This window comes from Diorhabda sublineata, chromosome 2, assembly GCF_026230105.1.
Source record: "Diorhabda sublineata isolate icDioSubl1.1 chromosome 2, icDioSubl1.1, whole genome shotgun sequence".
In the NCBI taxonomy this organism is placed as follows: domain Eukaryota; kingdom Metazoa; phylum Arthropoda; class Insecta; order Coleoptera; family Chrysomelidae; genus Diorhabda; species Diorhabda sublineata.
In genome coordinates, this window is record NC_079475.1 from 19,507,278 (window position 1) to 19,530,404 (window position 23,127).

Here is a 23,127-nt window from a genome sequence, read left to right on the forward strand (position 1 = left end):
AATGTAAATATCACCAGGGGCTCCAAAAAATCCAATTAATTCCTATCCCTGGTAAAACGAAAAATACGAAAGTTGCCAATCCATCAATGAAATGTTATATGTATACAATATTATAAATCGAATTTTTTTAATGAATATATTAATGTTCACTATCGGTGAAAAGTTTTTGCCCACCTCATAACCCATTCGTTAAATTTAAGTGCGACAAGTTAAAACTTGCAAGTACCGGCTGACTTGTTTATTATTCTGTAACTGTGTATTATTTCTTCGGTGTTTATGATTATAGTTTAGTAGGTACCAGTAAGCCCTGTGAGACACAAGAACGAGCTATGATTTATACTTTTCGGACCAAGATATCCTTTTGTGAAGTTCGTACATGAATTGTTTTCGTTCTCATAAATTAAGACTTGTAAGTTTTAAAATGGGTAGATCGAAGAAACTATCAGTTGAAACTAGTGCATTGATCTCAAGTCTAGGTAAAATTAACCGCACCAATGTCGCCGAAGTACAAATACCTCGACGTACCGTTAACTACAACGTGAAAAAATATGCATCCACGAGGAGCCTTCGCGATATAAAACGTTCAGAGCAGCTTCGAAACCACAACCGCTGAAAGTAAACGTATTGTATTAATCAGTAAACGTGATCAATGACTCACGGGCTCATAGGTAGCAGCTCAGATAAATGAATCTAGAGATCGGTCTTTGAGTTCTTTTACCAGTTCTTTTAAGACGTCAAAATAAAATTAAGAGGTCAAAGTTTTTGAATCTAATAGAAGTGTGTTTGAGTTTGGTACAAGTGTTCTAAATGTTCGTGGCCAAATCGCATGTCCAACCTCTTCGTCATCAGTTCGAAGTCATCAGTTTCTTCAAAAGGTATCATCTGGAGTACATCTAAGGCGTCTCCTCGTGGTGTGATAGTGAACTTCAATGCTTTCTCCTTATCGGACCGATTATTCACTCTAGCAGCTGCTTCGAACTGTTTCACATAATTGGTAGACAAATGCAATAGAAATGAGAAATATACGAGTTAAAACTAACTGTATATGGCAAAATACTTGTAGTAACATCATGAAAATTTCTACGTTTGAGTTGTCAAAGATGGCTGATTTCCGGTTCTACTGGAAGTCGACTGTAACTTTGTTATTTTAAATGATATTAATACATTCTACGTGAAATTTTAGTATACTTTTGTCTAAAAATTTTTTTCGAAAAATGAATACTTTTTGAGTTATAAAATTTAGACCTGCATCTCATTAATTTTTTTGTAAAAAATTTTAACGTTGTAGACCCTTATAAATTATTATTTTACGAGGATACCCTCAAAGATATGAAAATAGTTTCTGTTCGATTGCTTTTAGCAAGGTTAGAAGTATTTGAATATATGTTGAAAAATTTTTCATTTTATACTGGATGTGTATAAAAAGTGTTCCAAAGTTTAACTTCATGATTATCAAATTTTTTTATTTTTTTAAATAGAACCACCCGGTTTTTTCTATTTTAATGCATTCAGGGGTAAAAAATAAGGAAAATTCATGTATACCTTCCTATAACTAAACTTTACCGATGCTGGTCTAAATTTTATAACTCAAAAAGTATGCATTTTTCGAAAAAAGTTTTTAGACAAAAGTATACTAAAATTTTACGTAGATTTCAAAATGTATTAATATACAGGGTGTTCCATTTAAAATAACAAAGTTACAGTCAACTTCCAATAGAACTGGAAGTCAACCATCTTTGAAAATATTTTAATTGAAAAAAAGATCGTATCCAAAAACTCAAACGTGGAAATTTCCATGATTTTACTATAAGTATTTAGATTTATATAGTTTTAACTCGTCGTGGGACACCCTGTATAGAGAAGAGCTGAAGAGATAAAACCAGTTAGAGATAAAATGTATGAAGTACAATTAAGATGGTTTGGACACATATGCCGAATGTTCAGAATACTAAAAAACTTTCGAATCCAAAAAAGCAGGTGAAAATAATAAAGAAAGACCAAGAAAAACATGTACTGAGAATTTAAAAGAAGCAGCTGAAGCAATGGGGTTAAAAAGAGAAGGAATAAAAGAGCAAATAAAAGATAGGAACTTAAAAAGTACATGTCGAAAATGTTTCATGGTAATTTAATGAACAGAACAATTGTATTTTCGTTTTTTGTATGGTCGGTCTGCGTTGATATTCAATTGTTTTTTTCACTGTTTGTGGTCTATTGCTAATATTTGTCTTATTCTTGACTTTTCCATAAGTGTCATTTGTTTAATACTCAGATCAGCTATTTCTTTTGATAACACTTCTATTGGTGAGTTGACTTAGGATTAAGTAAAAATTTTGAAAAAATTACTTAATCACAAGAATATTTTCCCAATTTATTAGAGTGAATTATTATAACTCGTGTTGTTTCTTTATAGATACTAGTAATGGCACAAAAGCAAAATAATTAATATATAAATAAAAGAAGCAACATTACAAGATGGGAATTGCGATATGGAGATGACAGAAATGGAAACATTTATTCCAAGGTGGAATAAATGAATGATTTCGTTGAATTGTTAAGACATGACTTTCTAATTCAAATATTCTCTTGCAACGCTTCAGAAATATCTTCACCGTACTGTTGAAAGTAGATAATTAATTAGATAGATAGGACAGAATAAAACATAGAACAGAATAAAAAGTAAATAAGAAACAAAATCATTAAACTTTGATTAATGTTGAATCGGATAGAGACGTTATTCATATGAGATTAGGAATATTTTAGTTTGGCTCTGATATAGTAAACTGTTCCTCTACACAGCTGGAATTGTGGTGGATTTAGGAGGGTAGTGCGTTATAAACTGGAATAAAAGGAGCAAAAAACATTTGACGAACCAAACAACTTTTTGGAGACAGTAATAGATTATTTTTTATTCAAGTAAATGCTGGTACAGCTGCGGCTCTAGATAGTAAAATTCTCTGGAACAAACACGAAAAAGAGAAAATCACTAAAGCCACAAAAGCCCTAATGGTGTGCAGAAACATTACAGGGAAGAATTGGGTTTGTAACCCAAAGATCCTACTATAGATGTATACAACCATTGTGAAACCAATAATCACATACGGGGCAGTGGTGTGGGGTACTACAACTAGTCTGAATACCACAAAGGTACAAAGACTTGCTTGAATATGTGCAAACGGGGCCATGAAATTATGCCTAACAGCTGCACTAGAAGTGATTCTAAATCTCCCACTTCTCCACAAAGCGTAACAGAAAAAACATCATTTAGACTGTTCAGAGACGAAATCGCTAAAAAAACCGTCCCTAAATAATGACCAAATCTGGTACATGCCTCAGGATGATTCATCGAAAAAGTTGAACTATAGAAATAAGTAGAATCATATCACCATACAAGAAAAGAACAGAAACACCATTAAATAGTATAAAGGATCTAAAGAAGCAGACAGAACTGGAATAGAAGTGTACGGGCTCTTCTGAGAGCCTGGGCAACACACCAAACACAATTGAAAAATATGTTCAGTTAATCTAGAGAGGAACTATCGAAAACAAGAAAATTTCCGATAGCCAAACAGCCAATAGAGCTTTAAGCTCCAATACCATAATAATAATACCATAAAATCCAAGCTCGTTTGGGATTGCAGAAAAATTAAACGAACAAGGCAAGGAAAATAAAGTTGCCCTAAAGTGGATTCTGGGACACACCGGAATGAAATGAAAGGAAATAGCTCATAAGTTCGCTAAAGCGGATGCAGAAAGGCCCTTTATGGAACCTGAACCTTTCTGTCGTATCAGCTACAGAACAATATAGAAAACACTAGACAAGAAGGTAGATATGAGCAATACCAATTATTGGAACAATCTACATTGGCTGAGACAGTCAAAGACTCTTCTGGGAAATTATAACCAGAGTAGATCTGCTACATGTATCATCCTAAGTAAGAACAACCTACGAATACTAACAAAAGTCTTATGGGGGCACTGTCGCCTCAATAGACACCTAAAGACGCTAGACTTAGCAAATAATGTGGTGTGCAGATTTTGTTGCACGGAGGACGTAACCTCTATCCACATTCTCTCGTGTGTGAAGCATTACGTAACTCCAGAACAATACACATGGGAGCATATGATAAAGAAAACGAAGATTTTTGACTCCACAGTCATCTCACGTTCTCGACTTTCTAAAAGGAGTATCGCAGCAAGAAAAGGAGACACAATATGTCCTTTAGGTCGCAGTGTATATAATACCCAATATCTGATACATACATGTTAGTACTCCTTTAGAGGTTGAAGAGTTCGACGAATACAAACAAACCTCAAGTCCAAATTTTAATACTATTTATGCAGATGATTTCAAGAATTGATATTTCAAGCGAGAACTTTCGGTCAACCACTGATACTTAATAAACTTCAAACACATTTTAACCAAATTAATACCAGCCTTTGGAAAAATTGAATTTAACAAAATATCTTCGGAAGGATTGACACCAATAGTTGAGGAAAGATTAAACCTCTATTCCCAGCATTTGGGCTGTATGTCTGTACTCTTGCAAAGTATTGATTATTGTTTGGTTATTTGGGAAGAAAACGCAGAAGAAGAAGAAGAAACTCCAGTGAAATTACAAGAAAATAAAGTTCAACTTCCAAGGGGTGCCTCGATCTAAGGGGGGAGGTGTTATAAAGTTTAAATTCCTTTATATACATTAAATAAATTACTTAATCATTATATTTTGTAATCACCAGACATTGTTATTTCCGTTAGAACTAGTTTTTGCTTATATTTTATCTTTGACTCTTGTCAGTTTTTATTATTAGTCTAGAATTTACTTAAAATCTGAATAGTTGTAACTTTCTTAAATAAATAATTTTAAAAAAGCTTTTTCCGAGTGTGAAAAGTTAAGTTACATATACACAACTGCGGCTGTATTAATCCCCATCGTCGGCTATTCAGAAATTGAAATTGAATAATGGGTTGAAGGATTGGGTAGTAATCAATATCTATAAGCGTCAAACTTTAAAGATCGAATCGACCTAGTTTAATAGATTTATCCAATTATTAGCTTTATTCTGTAAAACTATTATTTGTATTACCGAAGAATAGAAGCGATAACCGATTCTATATAATAATAATGAGTACTCATCATACTACTATCATTATTTTTCATTTTCAGTATTATTTTCAACTTATATATATTTTTACAAATTAACACATTTTTTGGCAATCTAGAGAATAGCGCTAATTGGCTATTTCTATTCTTTTTCGGTCAATACCTAAATAACTATTACACTCAAATGACTGCCTTCTCTGACTTAAATAATAACGCCACTGTATATTCGGTTGTCTTCGGAACATTGACAAATAGATTTGTGAATTCTAAATCTGTCGTTTATTAATACCAACTGCTCTCACTTCAGTTTTCTAGAATATTTTAAAACTGTTTTATTGTTATAAATTACCAGGCTCTATAAAACATTTCCTTAATATTAAAAATTTTGAGTTCCAAAAGCAATTAATAATCATAAAGGATTTAGAAATATTAAATTCTATTTTTTCAATGTGACCACTACAAATAATTTTTCTTGGTATGGTAATGGATGGGAGTGCAAGTCGTTGGCATGCAGGAGGGCGGCCTTGTAGCAACGACGGCGGCCTTCCAAAGATTAGAAAGTGTTAACTTTCTAATCTCTGCAACAGAAGTGTGTGATTTCGAGCGTATTGTCGTTCACTAGTGAAACTTTGTTATTGTGTTTTTGTATGTGCCTTACGTTATGTATAGACTCTGTTATTATTTCTTCGCAAAAATTAAACATATGTATTTTTGACACCCACTACTTCGTTTGAAAAACATATTAGACTATCGTTACCAAATCCGCATCAAGAAATGGTATCTCGACGTAGAATTTTATCAAGGTCACGTGACGACCTCCATATGGACACTGTTTTTCAACCCCCTGATGATGAGGAAGATGTTTGGTACCAAAAAGACAAATTATATAGAGATCACATACAAGAAGTTCTTAATAAATGGACCCAAATTGATGACGAGATTTGGGCGAAAGTGATTGTGTTGGAAAGAAATAGAAGAGTTGCAAAAGCTTACGCAAGGGCCCCTGTACTGACAGTAAATGACTCTGACGATGGCTTTGATGGGTTCAGAATAGGTCTTTGTGGATTTGAAAATCCCATGAGAGATCAAAAAACAGAAGAATATAAAAGACACATTGGACATGGTGTTAAAATAAAAATGGATGATGCAGGTAACATTCTTATAAAGAGGGTATCTAAATGTAATGTATATATTAAAAACACAGCATTAGATACTGAAAATGCTATAGGGAACGAAGTGTTAAAACTACCAAATTGTGCATTAGAGCCAGACAAACCTGTGAAACTGTTTGATATGAAAAAATTTCAAACTAATGTTAACAGAGAATTAAGAAGAGCATATCCAGATAGAAGACGTTTAGAATGTCAATGTTTAAGTGCTATAGGCTTTGTAAAAGTTGAACCAGAAATATTGGAGTGTCCTATATGGGTATTAATTATAAATATTGTGGCTTTAGATATGCTAAAATCAAAATTACCACCAGTACAAAGAGTTGTGGACATAAAAAATAGACCTAGAATACCTGTCCCTGATGAAGATCCATATAGTATTGCTGTGACAGATAATAATCACTTTGGAACTGGAAGTTTTACCGGCAGCACTGTTGCAACTACAAGGGAGCATCTTTTAATGCAAAATCAACGTAGAAGTGATAAACCTCCAAAATTACCTCCTAGAGAAAATATGTACCCACAAGATATCCCCCAACCTGATTATGATGATTATATGTCAGGGAGACAACTTAAAACATATACTTCTAGAGACAAAGAAAGACCAAATGATACCAAGAAATTTGAAGAAGATCCTTACTATTGTGGTTTACGTACCAGATTGCCAAACTTTACGCAAAGAAGGAGTGACAAACCACCAAAATTACCACCCAGGGAAAATATGTACCCACAAATACCACACGAAATTCCTTCTCCAGATTATGATGATGGTGTGTCAAAAAGCTGGTTGAAGCCTTTTGGATCATCTAGAGGAAAAGAGAAGTCTAAAGATGCCCAACAGTACGAAGATCCCTACTACTGTGGAATGAGGGCAAGGGTTCCAAATTTTGTAACCAAGTCAAAAGGTAAAGATTCATTACCATTAAAAAGATTTAGTGTAAGTCTGGGACCCCAACATTCCAAATAAGTAGCTTTTGTCAAAACTTCGATTTGTATGTAGACATTTTTGTTTCATTCTTAAATAATTATTTGATTATGTGAAATTGTTACCTTTAGGTGCTCAATGTAGTTATCATTTGTATTTAAGTTTCTAACATTTTCAATTTTTCTCAGTATAAAGAACATTGCATCTCCACTTTTTGAATACTGCCTCAATTCCATATTTAGATTATAATGTTTTTTCTGGTAAGGAAAATACAAGTCAAAGTATTTGGTATTTTTTATTATTCAAAGTTTTTGTCTAGTATTATACCATTTTAGTATTTTTTTGCTGTTGGTATGTTTATAAACTAGAGAACCCAATTTTTTCATGTATTTAAAAAACATTTTCACTTTTTATATTTAATAGATTTAGGAAATACTTATATAGAAAAAATAATATGATATATCTGTGCCCAGTAAAATATATCATTAAATAGAAATATTTTGAACAAACAGTGCCAAAACCTTTGATATCTTTCAATTAGGGATATTACTAATAGTGGTCATAGAAAAGAATTCACACTAATATTTGATATTAGGTAGTGTCCATAAACTACATAGCTCGGCTAAGATAAAATTTTGTTAAAGAAAATGATTTTATTTGGCACACAAATGCTAATTCAGGAAGAATCAAGAATACATTGTTCAAAAAATAATAAATATTTATTAACAGTTTAATAATATTTATTAGTAGCTAACAAATATTTATTGAAAGTTAATAGATTGTATTTTATGGATGATTTATCATTTATTACTAAATATTTATTAAGTCGCATGTTATGAGAGATATACAAATATACTATATAAAACACAAATAAATGTTATCCATTTACAGTAAAATATTTTCTTAATAAATATGGAATAGAAAACATAAAATATTGTGAAACAAAATCACATAAATCGGGCAAGGGTGAGAGGTCATGGAACAACCTACATTGGGCTATTTTTGCAGGGAGGGAAAGGCCCCAAAAGGACTATAGTATGACCACGTCGGACGTTCCCTTATTAAATATACTTTCAAGAAATGCTGAAGTGGTCATTTTTATTTTTATTGCATACTATTGATATATTTCAATCCTATTGCAATTTTTTATCTACTTCTGTTCAGACTTTATATTGAGATATGCAGATTGTAGATTGTTTTGAAAGTTTGTTTTAGCTTTACAGCTACTCTGCACCTATACCTAGAAGATATTTTGTACAAAACTCTAAATCTCACTGTTCTGCTTCCAAAATATATAAACTCCTCTTAAAGTTGGCTACTTTTTTTGTGGGTTTTATGTCCTATTTCCCAAGGTGCAACTCTTTCTTAGCAATTCACTTCTTTATTCAATATTGTGTCTTCTACTAATATAACACTGGAAATTGTTGAATTTTCACCTTTTTTAATTTCATTGTTAGTTACAGGACAATGTTTGTTTAAAAAATAAAAAAAAATATTTTCATCACATTAGTTGTTAGATTATGATGTCTGTCTTTTTTTAATTCAATTATATTAATCAACTATTTTAAGTTAACCCAGCATTTAATGATAATTTTTAAATTTTTTTTTAAATTCAATATTTATTTTTTTGGTTGTGAACTAAGGTTTATTTTTAAAATACACATCATTGATGTGTATACACATTATGATAAATTAAGAAGTGATTCATAATTTGAAGAAAAATATCAAATTTATACAGTAACATGCTGAAATGGTACTAGTAGCATTTCTTGAAACATTCTTTAAATTATTTTATACTTAAGATGTGGTATTTAACATTTTATATACATAAAGAATTATTGATTGGAATTTAACAAGGTCAACACAAATAGTTTCAGAATTTGATTGAATCAATACAGGATTTTTTGATATTATATTTTAATTATAAATATGTTTTTTTTTTAAATTAAATTGATGATGAAATGGTTTCAAAATATGTGTTATATAAGTAATTAGCTCAATTCACTGAAGGCTATTTGAATATAAATGCACATGTTCAATATTGGAATGTGGAGGTATCTAAAAAATATTGAAATTGCAATTATGCAAATTATGCTCCGAATTTCTTCCATTTATTTAATATTTCGTAATAAAGATTTTAGAATCTTTTTAGTCACACGACAAGTATATTTTATCACAATTTGGGGAATTCCCGCAATTCACTTAAATACTGAAATTTTTCAGCTAACAGAGGAAACCAAGTAGTAAAATAGATTAATAGTGCGTTTATACAGGCAAATAAAAATTAGAATATTTATATGCTATTATAGCATTCAAGTTTTCAGATAAAATTTAAAGTTAAAAGTTGATCTTTTCAACTTTTATTTTCATATTATCTCATATATAGTGACACATGTGAAGTTAATTGTTTTTTTATTTACCTGTATAAACCTACTTATAGCATTAGGTAATACAGTTCCCATGTATTTGTTGAGATGTATTCAAATGATTGTATTGTGTTTTGGAAGATCAAATATCAAGTTAATTAACAGAATATTATTTTTTCTATATGATGAAAACATGTTTTAGTTAGGTATAATTATCTATTGATATAAAAATTGTTAGATATTAAAAAAAGTATTATTAGACAAAAATCATAACCAATAATATAAAATATTATATGGTTGAATCTTTGTGAATATTTATGTACTTATTTTAATCCCGTGACTGTTTATGTTTTTATACAATAACCAATATTTTGTTAAGAATTAATAAAATTAATGTTTTTAGTCATGTACACTAATATTGTAGTATCCAATAATGACATATATAAAGGTTCAATAGTCTGTATATAAATGTCTACTTTTTATAACAATCAATAAAAATAATACTCATTTTAAATTGTATGCTTCTATCAAGCATATTTATAATATATTTACCTACACTTTTTTTACAAATTCCGTCCATTTTAAGTAATTGTGAATTTATATAGCGTCTCTCTAGACCACTTTGAATTTGTTATATAATCTGATTGTTAAATTTTTTATATATATGCTCTATTTACAATGTCTGAGATATGTGATGTAGGTGTTAAGTGTAATTTTTTTGTATTGTTGACATTTATATTTTGATAAATAAATTTGTATATTTATTTTTTTTTTCATTTCAAATTTTCAAACTGGAATATAATTTTACGTAAGTACTGCCTTGCCCTCCCAACTTCTACTATTTAAGAGTGAGAGTGTTATAATCATCACCCACAAATAACTATGAACTTCGAGAAGAGCTATTTTCCTGTTCACTTTCCATCCTATTTCCATGAGTTGAATAGAAGTGTGCCGATATCCTTTTATTCAGAGTTGTACCAGTTGCTGCTATTTGAGAACTTTCTGATATTCATGAATTGACAAAACCTCTAATAGCTCTGTTTCTTTTGGGTTCATATCTGATTTTGGTTGAGTCTTGTATACTTATAGTCTGGAATAGCATGTCATCTCTCTTATCTTGTTGGGTTGAGTCCTCATCTCTGGAAATCTTGTTCTGATGGTGTCTTCCACGATTTCTCTTTCCACAACCTATTTTATAGACGTCTCACACAGATGACTAAAAGTTAAATTAATTTTCTAATTAAAGTTCAGAATCTTCTGAATTAATTTTCGCATTGGAAATGGAGGGTGACTCTATCCTAAAAACTCAAAAGCCACCGTCTTCAAACATCCGAATTTCTTGCGCAAACATCAACCTTAAAACTTTAATTAAGACTTTGGGGAGAAAGGCTCGAGATCCGCAGAGAAGCCGTCTATCTGGGGTGAAATTCACTCACACCCTCAGTTGGGCGGCCGATCTCATTAACGCGTTCGGGGGAAATTTTGGACGAATCCACCCTCTCACCTTACTTCAAACGTACAAAACATACATCCGCCCCATTATCGAATATAGAGCAAACTTCTATAGAACTACCCGACTATCTGTTTAAAAAATTCCTGACTTGAACAGTCCAGGTCGTCTAAATGTTCTCCAAGCCCGCTATGGGATTCGTACCATCGAATCAAAGGACTCCGCTATCAAAGAAACACTTCTTACTCCTTGGCTCGCCAATGAACGGCTCCTCGTCTCAAAGCCAAAGAGGAAACTTCCCTACCCGCCCCTCCGGCTGCTAGCAACTGCATACGAAGACCTCCCTGAACTCTACCTTAACTTCCTAGACAATTCTCCCATATTCATCAGATAAAACCCTTTCACACATACTTCGTCGTTCCCCTGAAACATGGTGAACCGGTTCACCTGTCAAATGGCCAACGATAGGGAATAACGCGGCCGCTGCTGTATCCGCCTGCCCCCCATTTAAATTAAATATAAATAAAAAAACTACAAAATATATCCCCAAACCGAAAAGAACTGTTTTTACTTAAACTACTGCGCTTTTTTCGACCTAAATCTCATTTTTTCCAAAGTCCGTTTAAAAGTTAATAAAAATTCGTGGCATGAGCTAAGCTTTTCTGAAACATCTCTATACCAATAGGTTAATAGGCTTACAGGGCTAAAAAAATGCAATGCAGTATGAAACTGTTTAATACAAATACAAATTTTAATTGCTTTCACTCATCATTTATTACCTAGCTATGTTCGAAATAAGTAAATTTTGATGCATGTAAAATTTTAATTTATTATAAATATTTTACTAAGTGCAATTTTTGTTTGAACTATTAATTTTTACTTTTAATCGACTATTGCTTATAGTTCTTGTTAACAAAATATTTGAACTATTTTGAAACTAATTAATTAAAAACAGTGAGGCTGAGGGATAATTAATCATTTCAAACTTTCTCTACATTTTTAATTTTTTAACTTGAATACCACCATATTTGGTTTAGAAATAACATCACATCTTTGAAAGCTTCGTAAAAAGTGTTTCAAAAAATAATAAGATAAAACAATTCTTAGACTTCATACCGTTACAAACTACTCTGGAACTCAATGTGGCCCGAGAAAATGAAAAAAATGAGGGCCCCTGGGCCTGTGACAATCTGCCCTTCTCTCTCGGGCCCTAGATATCAAGTTGATAAATTTGACATAAAAACTGAATGATCTTGCTCGTGTGTCTTTCTGATTTAGTGACCGTTGTTTTTAAGCTTTTGAAATGCTTTTTAATAAATATTTTATATGATTTGCAAGTAATGATATTTATTAAAATTAGGTCTAAGTTTTTGATATTTTAATTGCTCAATTTTTGTATGCAATGTTTTATTGAAGAAAGGGAAGTTTTATTTTCATAATACCTATAAATATTAATATTACAAGCGAACTTGTCTATATTTCAATTAAGTGAAGAAATAAGTTCACAACAACTTATATTTTCATCCTTATAACATTACAATTAATAAATTCCAAACTTTTCTGTTACAATACTATATCTGTATTAACCTTGCACAAATAGCGAATGGAAAAAATGAAGGAGACTTACTTGTTACATGCTAAGATTGGGAATACCTCTAATTTTGCTCTACGATCATTCCTGATCCGGGTCGAAGGATCATAAACTGTTATTGTGTTGATTCCTGTAGTAGACTGTATTTTAAAATAAATTATACAAAATAAACCTAACAATATCCTTACCTATAAATTGTTGCTGCATTTGAGATTCGATTCCATCTAAGGAAGATTTTCCAATTATTTCATTCCACCAATCTACAGTTTACTGTTGTGTTTCAATTAACAGTGTGGTCCTTAGAGACAGCAAGAAAATCTAAACATTTAATGCTGATGACATGGACTATTTACTAAACCACCAACCCCTTCTTAAAGAAGATATTTAATGTCTCATCAACATATTGGTTATTCTATTGAAAATGGCTTGATACTCTAATTGAATTTACCCACAATTTTAATACTGAAGTTTTTCTATGATGTTCACATATGATTTCTTATTATTTAGTGTTTTTCAAGATATTTATTCGGACTAAACAGCAGGGACTTCTTTAAAAGATTAAATATTCTGACTCTGCCTTCCTTATTCATCTTTGAATTCGTTAGCACGCTTCTCCAATTTCAGAAAGATCATAGCACGGCTATCCACTTAAGAACGCGGAGCACGACCTTTACCTACCTACTCCACGTTCCGAATTAGTTAAGGGCTCAATATTTTACAATGCAAAAAATGCACAATCACTTGCCAATTGAAATAAAATCGATATCATCGATTCTCGCATTCCGCAATAATTTAAGGGCATATTTACTGGAAAGTACCTTCTACTTTTTTACAAAGACTTCTATTTTAATAATAATATTCATTTCCAAGCATGATGCATACTAGTTTAATTTTGCTATGGACTTATATACTAATTGTTACCTATTACTATTACCTATAATTTTGTTAATCATTGTGGTTTTCTTCTGTATATTGAAATTTTAGTTTATTTGTATCTTTATTTAGATATTTTGTCTACAAATTGTAACAATTAACCATTTTCTCCTCCCCCTCTCTCTAAAGGTATATAGTAATGTAATATATCTAAGGACACTCTAACTTACTAATACAACAGAAATAACAATAAACACTATACATTTTGATAAACCTCATGTAAATCTGTTTACCAAATCGTCAGGTTTAAAGCGTTTTTGTCTGAGCACTTCACCTTTATTGTCAAACAGTTCTTTCGTGACAATATTAGGATGTGTACTTACACGATCACTGTACCTGCTGCTGCAACTTTTGACAACTTCCTCTACAGAAGGTCTTTCTCTATAGATGCTGATGTAACATACCATTGGGCATTTACTATAGATCGTAACACTTTATTTTGAAACCGCTGCAATATTTCTAGGTTAGAATTGCTTGCAGTTCCCACATAAATCCCAATCGGTTAAGTAGAGCCTTGTACAACAGTAATTTGTTTTCCAAGTCAGTTCAAATTTACGACCAATACATATGTTTAAATTTAATTTCAAGTTGTTGCCTGTGTATATTTGAAACTGTAATTTATACAGTTAGAGCAGTGGTTCCAAAATTTATTTGGGCTTACTGCCCCATAGGGAATATTTTTTAAGTAAATAGTAATTAAACAGTTAGTATGTATCTTTATAAATGTTTCGCCAGTGTTGCAGGTTTTCTGTATCCTGGTAAACCAATTCACAAGCGAAATGGCCGACGAATAAAATATAAAAATATAGTAATACAAAAAAAAACAAATATCAGCAATATCTGCAAAGAACCGTTTTCTTTTTTGGATTAGGCGTTTCTTTATTTTTCATTAATCGTCTTCATTGTTCTCTTTTTTTCTTTATCGGCCTATTGCAGTACACGGCATCCAACACAACCCCTGCCCTGTAGAGGAGTAATTTCTATATCAGAGTCAAACATAATAAATCTCTTCCTTCACATGAATAACATCCTCATCACAAAACCAACGAACCCCCTTCTCTTACATTTCTTGTAAAATAGCTGGTGTGCCAAAATTAACGCAATATTTAAATTTGGCGCCATTTACGAAGTAAAGTGTTGATAACCCTAAAAAAACAAAACGACAGCTGATAGTTTAGGGTTATTAAAAATGGGACGTTACACGATAGAACAGCGTGTCTTCATTATTGAACAATATTTCAAAAATAATGAAAGCTCGTAGTCGAAATAGTGTTTTAACTTCGTCAACAAAAAATTCGGGAGACAGGATCCGTTGGAGATACCAACACACTGGTCGTCCAAATGTCAATAACGAAGCAGTCCGTGAGTGTCTGCGACAATCCCAGAACCTCAATTCGGCGTCCTCGACAAGAATTGCATATTTCAAGAAGCTCTCTGCAGCGTATACTCTTCCTCCATGCTTCCAAAGTTCAATTAACACAACCGAAGCCTAATGACCATGTTCAGCGAAGAGAGATCATTGAGCATCAACAAATAAATGCTCATTTTTCGAGAAAAATCATCCTAATCGCCAAAATTGTCGCTTTTGGGGTTTTGAGATCCCACATTCAGCCACATTTATACAGAATGGTCGTAGAAAATTTCGACAAACGGGTGCGCATGTGTACGTAAGCCTTTAGAGGTCATTTTTGTCCGATGTGTTTTCCATGAATAATCCCATAACTATAACCCTAAAGAGTTCAAAAATGCCTAAAATTTAGGCTTTTAGACCAGAACATCCTCCTTAAAAGAATATTTGTTAGTTAAATTAATAATATCATTTGAGTTATTCTTCAATTAGAAACAAAGTTATTGATTAATAATAATCACATCAAATGATTTAGTAAAATTTAAGGAAAGTGAATACATTAAAAAAAACTATTTTTATCTATTAAATTATTTATTCCATCAAGTTTAATAATTTAAAATTGAATTATTTTCGTTTACTGCTATTGATGTATTGGTCAAAATGATTTCTATTATTTATACATGATGAAATAACAAAAAAAGATATACTTCGCATTGTTTTTTATTATCTTCATCAAGTATTTTCGAACAGGCAAATTTTAGTTATAATAAAAGACAAATATACAATATATTCTTAATAAAACCCCAATATTTGTATGGGGGACAATAGTTGTAATTTTTACAATTTTGGTCTGGTTTGAGATAATTGATGGTAATCTAAATATATTAAATTTTGAGTGAAATGTATTGTCAGCTATTACAAAATAAGACTTAACCAGAAAGATAAAATAAGATAAGACAAAAGTTCATGTATAACTCCATTAAGCCAATCAAAACTTAACTTTCTTGATGACTCATGGCTCGTGCTTGAGCTCTTACTCTCTTTTCATATTCTAAACGATTCTGACAATAGATGGTATATGCTTCAGCCTGTGCGGGATCTTTTACATTTGGTTCATTTAACAAGTCTTGAATACCCAAAAGTATCTGTTTAATAGTTATAGCTGGTCTCCAGTCTTTTTCTTCATCGAGCAATGACAAACATACAGTCCCTGTAAAAGAAATGAACATGAATGTATAATGAGTGCATGTTGGGCCTCTATGAATAAATCAGAAGTTGCTCTTTAAGGAAAGAATATGGAATGTTTTTGTGTTGATTGTTCTAAAGTGGGGAACATAATTATCAATTTTTTAACCTTTATATGTATACTCTGGGAATTAAAATTAAATAAAATTGCATTCGAAACAGATCTATTAGGTCCATAAAGGTATAACTGTGAAATCCTTTAAGAATTTTTTCTTATCAGAACTTGTGGATATTTATTTATTGTACAGATTTTAGCACACAACTTTCCCAAAAAAGGAACTTTAGGACAAAACATAAAAAAAAAGGACTTGTAGGAACCTTCAAATATCAATAATATATAAATGAGTATTTTTTTTGAAATTATTAAACCTTTTGTCTCATCAAAGTTTTTCTTCTTTTTTTAAAATAAAGGTATTAAAATTCAGATTTGCATACCTTGATTCATTTAACAGAATAATTTTAAATGAATAAGATAAATATTTTAAATTATGTTATTCAAACACAAAAATATTTTGTCAGTTTTTGATTAAGAATTTCATGAAAATGGGTGAATGTACGGTAAACAGTATGTATGTCCCATCAAAATAAAGTTACGGTGATTGTGTCTCATGACTGGAAATGAAGCAAAGCAGGAAGAAAACAAACCTATTAAGAAAGTATGTACAAATATATTTATGTAAAAGGAATAACAAATAGATATGAAGGCTGCCATCATTGAGGCCTGGAACCGAAAAAGGGACTTGGGGACCAATTTGCAAAAAGGGACAAAAAGACATTTATTTGAACATATTGAATCAGATGTGTCGCAGGATCCATTGAAATTTTCTGTGGAAGCTATGTTATGATTTTTGCTTAAATAATTAATTTAAAAAAACAAATTCATTTCATGTCCTTTATAATAAATAAACTACAATGCTAGGAGGATTAGATAAGATTCAAGAATGTATAATAATATAGTCTTCTATAAAACAGAAAATTGGTTTCATGTGAGAAAACTATTTTTCAGTTTTGTTTAATTTCGGAGCAACATAAAATAGAATGAAAAACAGTTTTCTCAATTAATAGATATTTGTTATTTCTACAGCACTTTCGTTGTGAGCAGAAAAACTTAGTTTTATCTCACACACGGGAATCATTGGTTTATTTTTTATATGACTATATTTTTTCCCAATTCCCTTATACAGCTGAAATCTGTGGTGAATTTATCAGTAGGCTGTGGCCTAGGGCGGCATATTTCCATTTCATTTTGATTATTTGAACATTTTTCATTTCAATACAAAATAAAAAAAAATAATGTTGAAACTGCTGCTGATATATATAAATCAATCCATTAAGTTTTTCATAGCTGAGCAAAAGAACTTTAAGTACCCGTTTAGAAGAAAAAACGATGGAATTGAATGTTTAAAAAGAATATACTAAAGAAATTGGAAAAGAGCAACAAAAAAGAGAATTTCATAAGGCAAATGATGACAGTATTGTATTGGCTGCGAGCGATTACTTCTGAGTTAAGATATTTCTCATTATTATTAATAGACTGATTTAGAGATAATTTTTATTTCTCGCAAAATTGAGTGAGTTGTCACCATCGGTTGTAGCGGGAGAAGCTAGAACACTAGTAGTGAAAAAAATCTTTGTTTTTGCTAGAAAAAAAATATTTATCCATACTTTAATATAGCATTCATATTACTCTTTTTACACCAGAGAACAAATTATTCAGGTGGGAGAAACTTTTATTGCTTGAAAACAGTGGATAACTGTTTACAATTAACTGTAAGTCAAAAAATGAACGTTGTTTCAGCTCATTTATGCACTGAGTCAGACCCAATGAATAAGCTTTCATTCAACAATATAATTAATTATTTTACGAGTTCGAAGGCTCAAAAATATACTATAATTTTTTTATAATTTAACTGAAACTTCAATCAAGAAAACATATTAATTTATTGTTTTTGAACTGTGAGTGTAATAAAAAATATGAATTTTTTTTATGAAAAATGTAACTTAAATAATTTTGAACATAGGTGTCAAATTTCATACGTCAGTAGAGGCAGCAAAAGAATAATAGTCTACAGATTTCAAATCTGTAAATCTGTCATTGGCTGAAATGATCTTGCAGTGAAATTTTACTTTTAATTTTTTGATATTATATATTATCTCCCCCGTAATTGTGGTCAGGCTTACTTAGTCTAAACTCGCAAGAGCCGGTACTTCCGATGGTGTCTCGTCCACGCCATTGAAAAATCCATTGCACTTTAACCTCTAGAATTCTATTACAAAACTAGAATAGGTTTGATCAAATGATTATTGTAAATATATATAAATTTATAAAAAACTAATATTTAAAGTATAAAAAAATAATTGAAATTAAAGTTAAATATTAATTTTTCATCTACTACTAATAAACATATTTACAATATATTCTACTTGCATATTTTTTGAAATTTTTTCGCAATAATCTACCTATATCAAACTGAAACCTTTTTCCTTATAGAATTTAATAATTTTTTCAATTAACATTCTTTTATTAAATGTTATTTCCAACTGGAGATCACTTTATGAAAGCTTTGACCTTACTAAAGGGATATGTAAAGTGTTTGTTTCTTTGAACTTGAATTACTTGCATCAATGGCGTAATAGATGAGACATATTACCTCGTCTGTAGTTGAGAAAGGACAGCTAGAAGGTATATCTCTTCCACTATGAAGGTGTTAAGCTTAATAGGAGAAATGACATGTTTTAGCAATTATAATATAAAAGGTAGTCTATCAGAAACCACTGTATTGAACTAAAATAATTTTGCTTTGCCACTTTACCTGATGGATAAACATTTGGATGAAATAATGGCGGTTCAAATTTGCATTTTGGTGGACTTGTAGGGTAGTCTTCTTTAAATAACATTCTTAATTTATAATGTCCTTCTTCCCACGGAGTTCCCTTTTTGCCAGGAATAGAACACTCCCAATTCATTAAATTAAGAGTACCATCTGCATTTTTGGAAGGTCTGGCAACAAACCCAAATGGATGGTCTTTCCTCCATGCTTTTCTTTCTTCTGTTAACCGAGCACCTGCTATTCCTGACATTCTGATAAAAATAAAATATGGAATTATTTATATTTTCATCAACTTATAAATTTTTCTCACACTTTACATAACAATAAAAGGAAAAATGATTTATTTCAGATACTTAAGCAATAGTTAACTACTAAGTAAACAAAATGTTTGCAATTATTAGAAACAGTTCAGATATATCAACTATAAAATTCGTATTTATCATTAAAATTTATATAAAACAAAAACAAGTTAAACATGTAGACGCCAAGTATTTATTGGGGAAAAAACGGAGTTCCACAATATAAATCATAAAAATATATTTTACAGTAGTAATATTGACAGATGCATATAAAAATATTGGCTTCCTAAACATAAAATTCGTATTTAACAAGCTTCTAACGAGAAAACGCGGGCAAGGTCTTTGTGACGCTGAAGTAATTTTAGTATAATCATACTGTTATATCCTATTCATGCAAATATCGAAATACTTTTTAAACCATCATACCCAGATATGTTTTTAAATAATTTTATGAAGAAGAATTTCAGAAATAACAAAATATCGTCTAGTAGAACCACAAATCACAGTAGACACACGTACCTATATATTCCGTAAATTTGGTTTGATTGAAAAGAAGAGGTAATGACAGAAGTAATAACCGAATTTGAAGCGTGGTCTATAGATCTATGGAAACTTGTTACCACAGAACTGTAGATGACAAATCACAAAGCACTCAATTGTCTGCAGGGTTTTTCTCGCTATTACTTTATAGGTCTTCTTCAAGTTGATGTAAGCGAGAGATGCTAGAGCAGAATATGAGGCAAATAATGGAGATAAGAGTGACTAACCTCCTTGATACCCAGGCCTTCTTTTCCAACAAGCATCAGATAGTTGATTGTGTTTCGTGTGTTTGAAAATTGCGCTTTAAACACAAACTTTTATGTAGGGATTTATCTCTTAGATTAGATTAAATTCATAATCCAAGATTTATCTAAATTTAAATGTGTTTTTGAAATGGAATCACAACCGGGTTACTCAAAACCACAGAACATACCTTAAGGATGGGAATATTGTTTTGAGCACAAAACAATATTCTCTTACTGTATTTCCTAACCTAACTAATTTATTTTTCCTATCTTCATAAATGAATTCAATCATTTTTCTTCTAAGAAAGGTTACAACTTGACGTTTGGTCACAGAACACAGTCAATTTAACAAATTTCACTTCTGATACCTAGCACAAATTAAAAGCGCTCCAAAACCATAGAGATATTATATCTCCAAATGTCCAAAACATGGCGTCCGGTTCAGGACATGTTGAGTTGGTAATGTATTGATTGAAGTAATTAAATTAATTATATAAAATTATATGGAATTAAAATAATCATAAGGCTTTATTTCATTACAATCTAATTTGTTTCTGTAAAGATTATCATTTAGAGCGCACGTTACTTTTATCACTTCACCACTTTATCTGAGGGTGCAAATTAATTAATGATTATTTATAGGTAGTTCAAATGAAAACATTCATTAATGCTTAACATTTTTTAAAAATTGATTTAATTTTCTACTAGAATCATGATTTTCTACCGCACAGGCGCATAAGGTACGACCATTGGTGCTGTTGATCCACTCTTAAAAGGCAGATGAAAATAAAGCTATTTACTTCATAACTTAAATAAAAGCTTCCCTTTTTTGCTAGAATCTTACATTTTCGTCAGCACAGTATTTTCTTTGCTTTTTGCGGTGCAAATTATTTTATAGATTTTTATGGTAGTACAAATTAAATCGAAGCTCACCATCTGCTTATTTTCTATAAAATCGATCTTTATTCTGCCAGGGTATTTCTCATAAAATTCAGATTTTTATTTAGACACTTCCGTAGACGTTAAATGCTATATGTTCAATGTAGTTATTCACTTTTTATACTCCCGTATGTTCCTGTTCTATATGAATTAAGTAGAGGATGAGAGTCTTCAAACATACAGTTATGTTTGACAATAGATACTGTAAGACAACTTTTTATATCTGAGATTCTAAGGCAAATATAATTAAATGCTAATTAATAATATGGCGAAGTCATATTGAAAAGCTGCTCACTTGAAATCACTCTTATGTATTCACATTTACAGTCACGGCTAGTAGAGTTATCCCTTACGAACAGACAAAAAATGCAATTGTAATCACCGTAAAAATCCAAACGAAACATGACAGACATGTAGCCACTTGTCCCCGAAGCCTCGCATCACAACCTATCCACACTCCCACCGCTCCTCTTGGAATCAACCCCTCTCTTCGTGGTAAACACATTGCGCTAATCTCGATACAACCTGAGCATACGTTGCGTATGTACAGAGATGCCAGATCTCATATTTGTCATACATATGGCATAAATACATAAAAAATATATTATCTGTAAAAGGAGAAAAACTCAGTGTGCAAGAGTCCATGGATCAAGGGAACATTATGATCGGTACATACGAAAGATGAAGCGAGCTGTCGCCAAATTATCTGACAGAGAACAAATAATGCAGATAATATAGAGAATGCCATTCTTCAATTCAATAATTAGTGTAGGACCCCATAACATTTTCCAAAATGTGAATATTATCTACATAGGACGGTGTGAACTATTGATGACGAAAAAGTGTTTTCACAAGTAAATCTTAGCTAAACCCAGTTGAGAAATTGCCTTAAAACCAACATTGGAAGGGTTCTTTAAAATAACGCTAATTGCAACAACTTCACTGTGTGCACAGATTTAACAAATAAATTAAATTCTGCGGCAATTTATTCCCAAACAAAAAAGTAATTCAGATTTGAACTGTATTTCATAAAATCTCTTTTTTACATTATTCATCATTTCTTTATTAGGTATGTTTAATTTTATTATGTGTTTTAGTTTATTTTACTTAGGCACTTGATGTAAAAGTAGGCGAATAAAGAAAATATCTACTTGTATTTTCTACTTTTATTCCCAATACAAGAGCTTTATTTCGGAATATTACAGTTCCTCACGATTTTCTTGCTAAATACCTTACGATTTTTGCTTCTAACCATCTGGCATCCTTGCGCATGTATCCTGAAGAATAGTAGAGCAGCATACAAGTAGAAACAGATTGTAAAACGTATATGTAAGCTCTGATTGGTCTGTGAGATTAAATAAAGTTTTGATAACTAGATATAAATTCTGTCGTGCGATTTTTCTAATTTTGTGATTTTCTGAAATAGCATTAAATTTTAAACAATCCCTGTAACTTTTTCCACATTGCAGTAGTGTTTTAGCTAAAATTCCTGGGCTAGTAGTCGTCTCACTTGTTATTATGTTTTATTATTAAAGGAAAATATTTCTGCTAGAGTTTGTCAATTTGAATACTACACCATTTTATTTGCTCTTTTCACTGTTATCATTATCTCACTGTCTTAATACTTTCTCTAAATAGTGTGCTTACTATTTACACTACCACGACATCAACACTCACAATTACACTGTGACTGAATGTAAACTGTTTACCTTCAGTCTCTGAAGACGATAACTATTCAGTTCAGTATGAACTAATGGTTCCAAAAATTCCATCATGGTTCCAGGCTTCTTGCGTTCTAAAAATTGTAATTAAAAAAATGTAAAACTTTCGATATCTTGTGAACAACTTATAATCTCACTTCCCCAGCAGGAGACTCTTCCTTAGGAAGTAGCTTTCGGCCTCAGCTTAAATATATAAATAACCAGTACATACTTAGATGGGATGAACAATTAATATTCAATTGTACGCCACCAGCTTTTTAACCAACGACGTTAAATTGAATAAAAAAGATGGAAAAACCTTTTGAATTTAATTAATATTAAAAATTAAACCAACCATCCCCGAACACGATTATCCAAACTAATATTTATAATAAATAATAAAAGAAGTTTGACAACAAAACACAGAGTACAACGAATAAAAGC

The 23,127-nt window shown here is 31.1% G+C and overlaps 2 protein-coding genes across 3 annotated transcripts; one reads left to right on the top strand and one right to left on the bottom strand.

Annotated features, from left to right (window-relative positions):
• Positions 1–5,413: 5,413 nt before the first annotated feature.
• LOC130453460 (uncharacterized) lies at positions 5,414–10,326 on the top strand. Its single transcript, XM_056793225.1, has one exon. It carries the CDS (start codon positions 5,877–5,879, stop codon positions 7,236–7,238), a length of 1,362 nt encoding a protein of 453 aa, XP_056649203.1. The 5' UTR covers positions 5,414–5,876; the 3' UTR covers positions 7,239–10,326.
• Positions 10,327–15,456: 5,130 nt separating this feature from the next.
• On the bottom strand, positions 15,457–19,866 carry LOC130453456 (SUMO-conjugating enzyme UBC9-B). 2 transcript variants are annotated; one of them, XM_056793218.1, is made up of 3 exons: positions 19,779–19,866; positions 18,943–19,211; positions 15,457–16,094 (listed from the first exon to the last, which is right to left on the bottom strand). In XM_056793218.1, the coding sequence occupies exons 2-3, from the start codon at positions 19,208–19,210 to the stop codon at positions 15,880–15,882; spliced, it is 483 nt and encodes a 160-aa protein (XP_056649196.1). In that variant the 5' UTR covers position 19,211; positions 19,779–19,866; the 3' UTR covers positions 15,457–15,879. The 2 variants fall into 2 exon arrangements, with proteins under 2 accessions (XP_056649196.1, XP_056649197.1); XM_056793219.1 differs by having other exon boundaries at positions 19,686–19,806.
• Positions 19,867–23,127: the final 3,261 nt, after the last annotated feature.

Bases quoted from the DNA above. Each gene is read 5' to 3' on its own strand.
- LOC130453456 (XM_056793218.1), bottom strand. From the start codon at position 19,210: ATGTCAGGAATAGCAGGTGCTCGGTTAACAGAAGAAAGAAAAGCATGG. The intron at 16,095-18,942 runs GTAAAGTGGCAA...TTTCTTTTACAG, and splicing joins TCCAAATGTTTATCCATCAG to GGACTGTATGTTTGTCATTG.
- LOC130453460 (XM_056793225.1), top strand. From the start codon at position 5,877: ATGGTATCTCGACGTAGAATTTTATCAAGGTCACGTGACGACCTCCAT.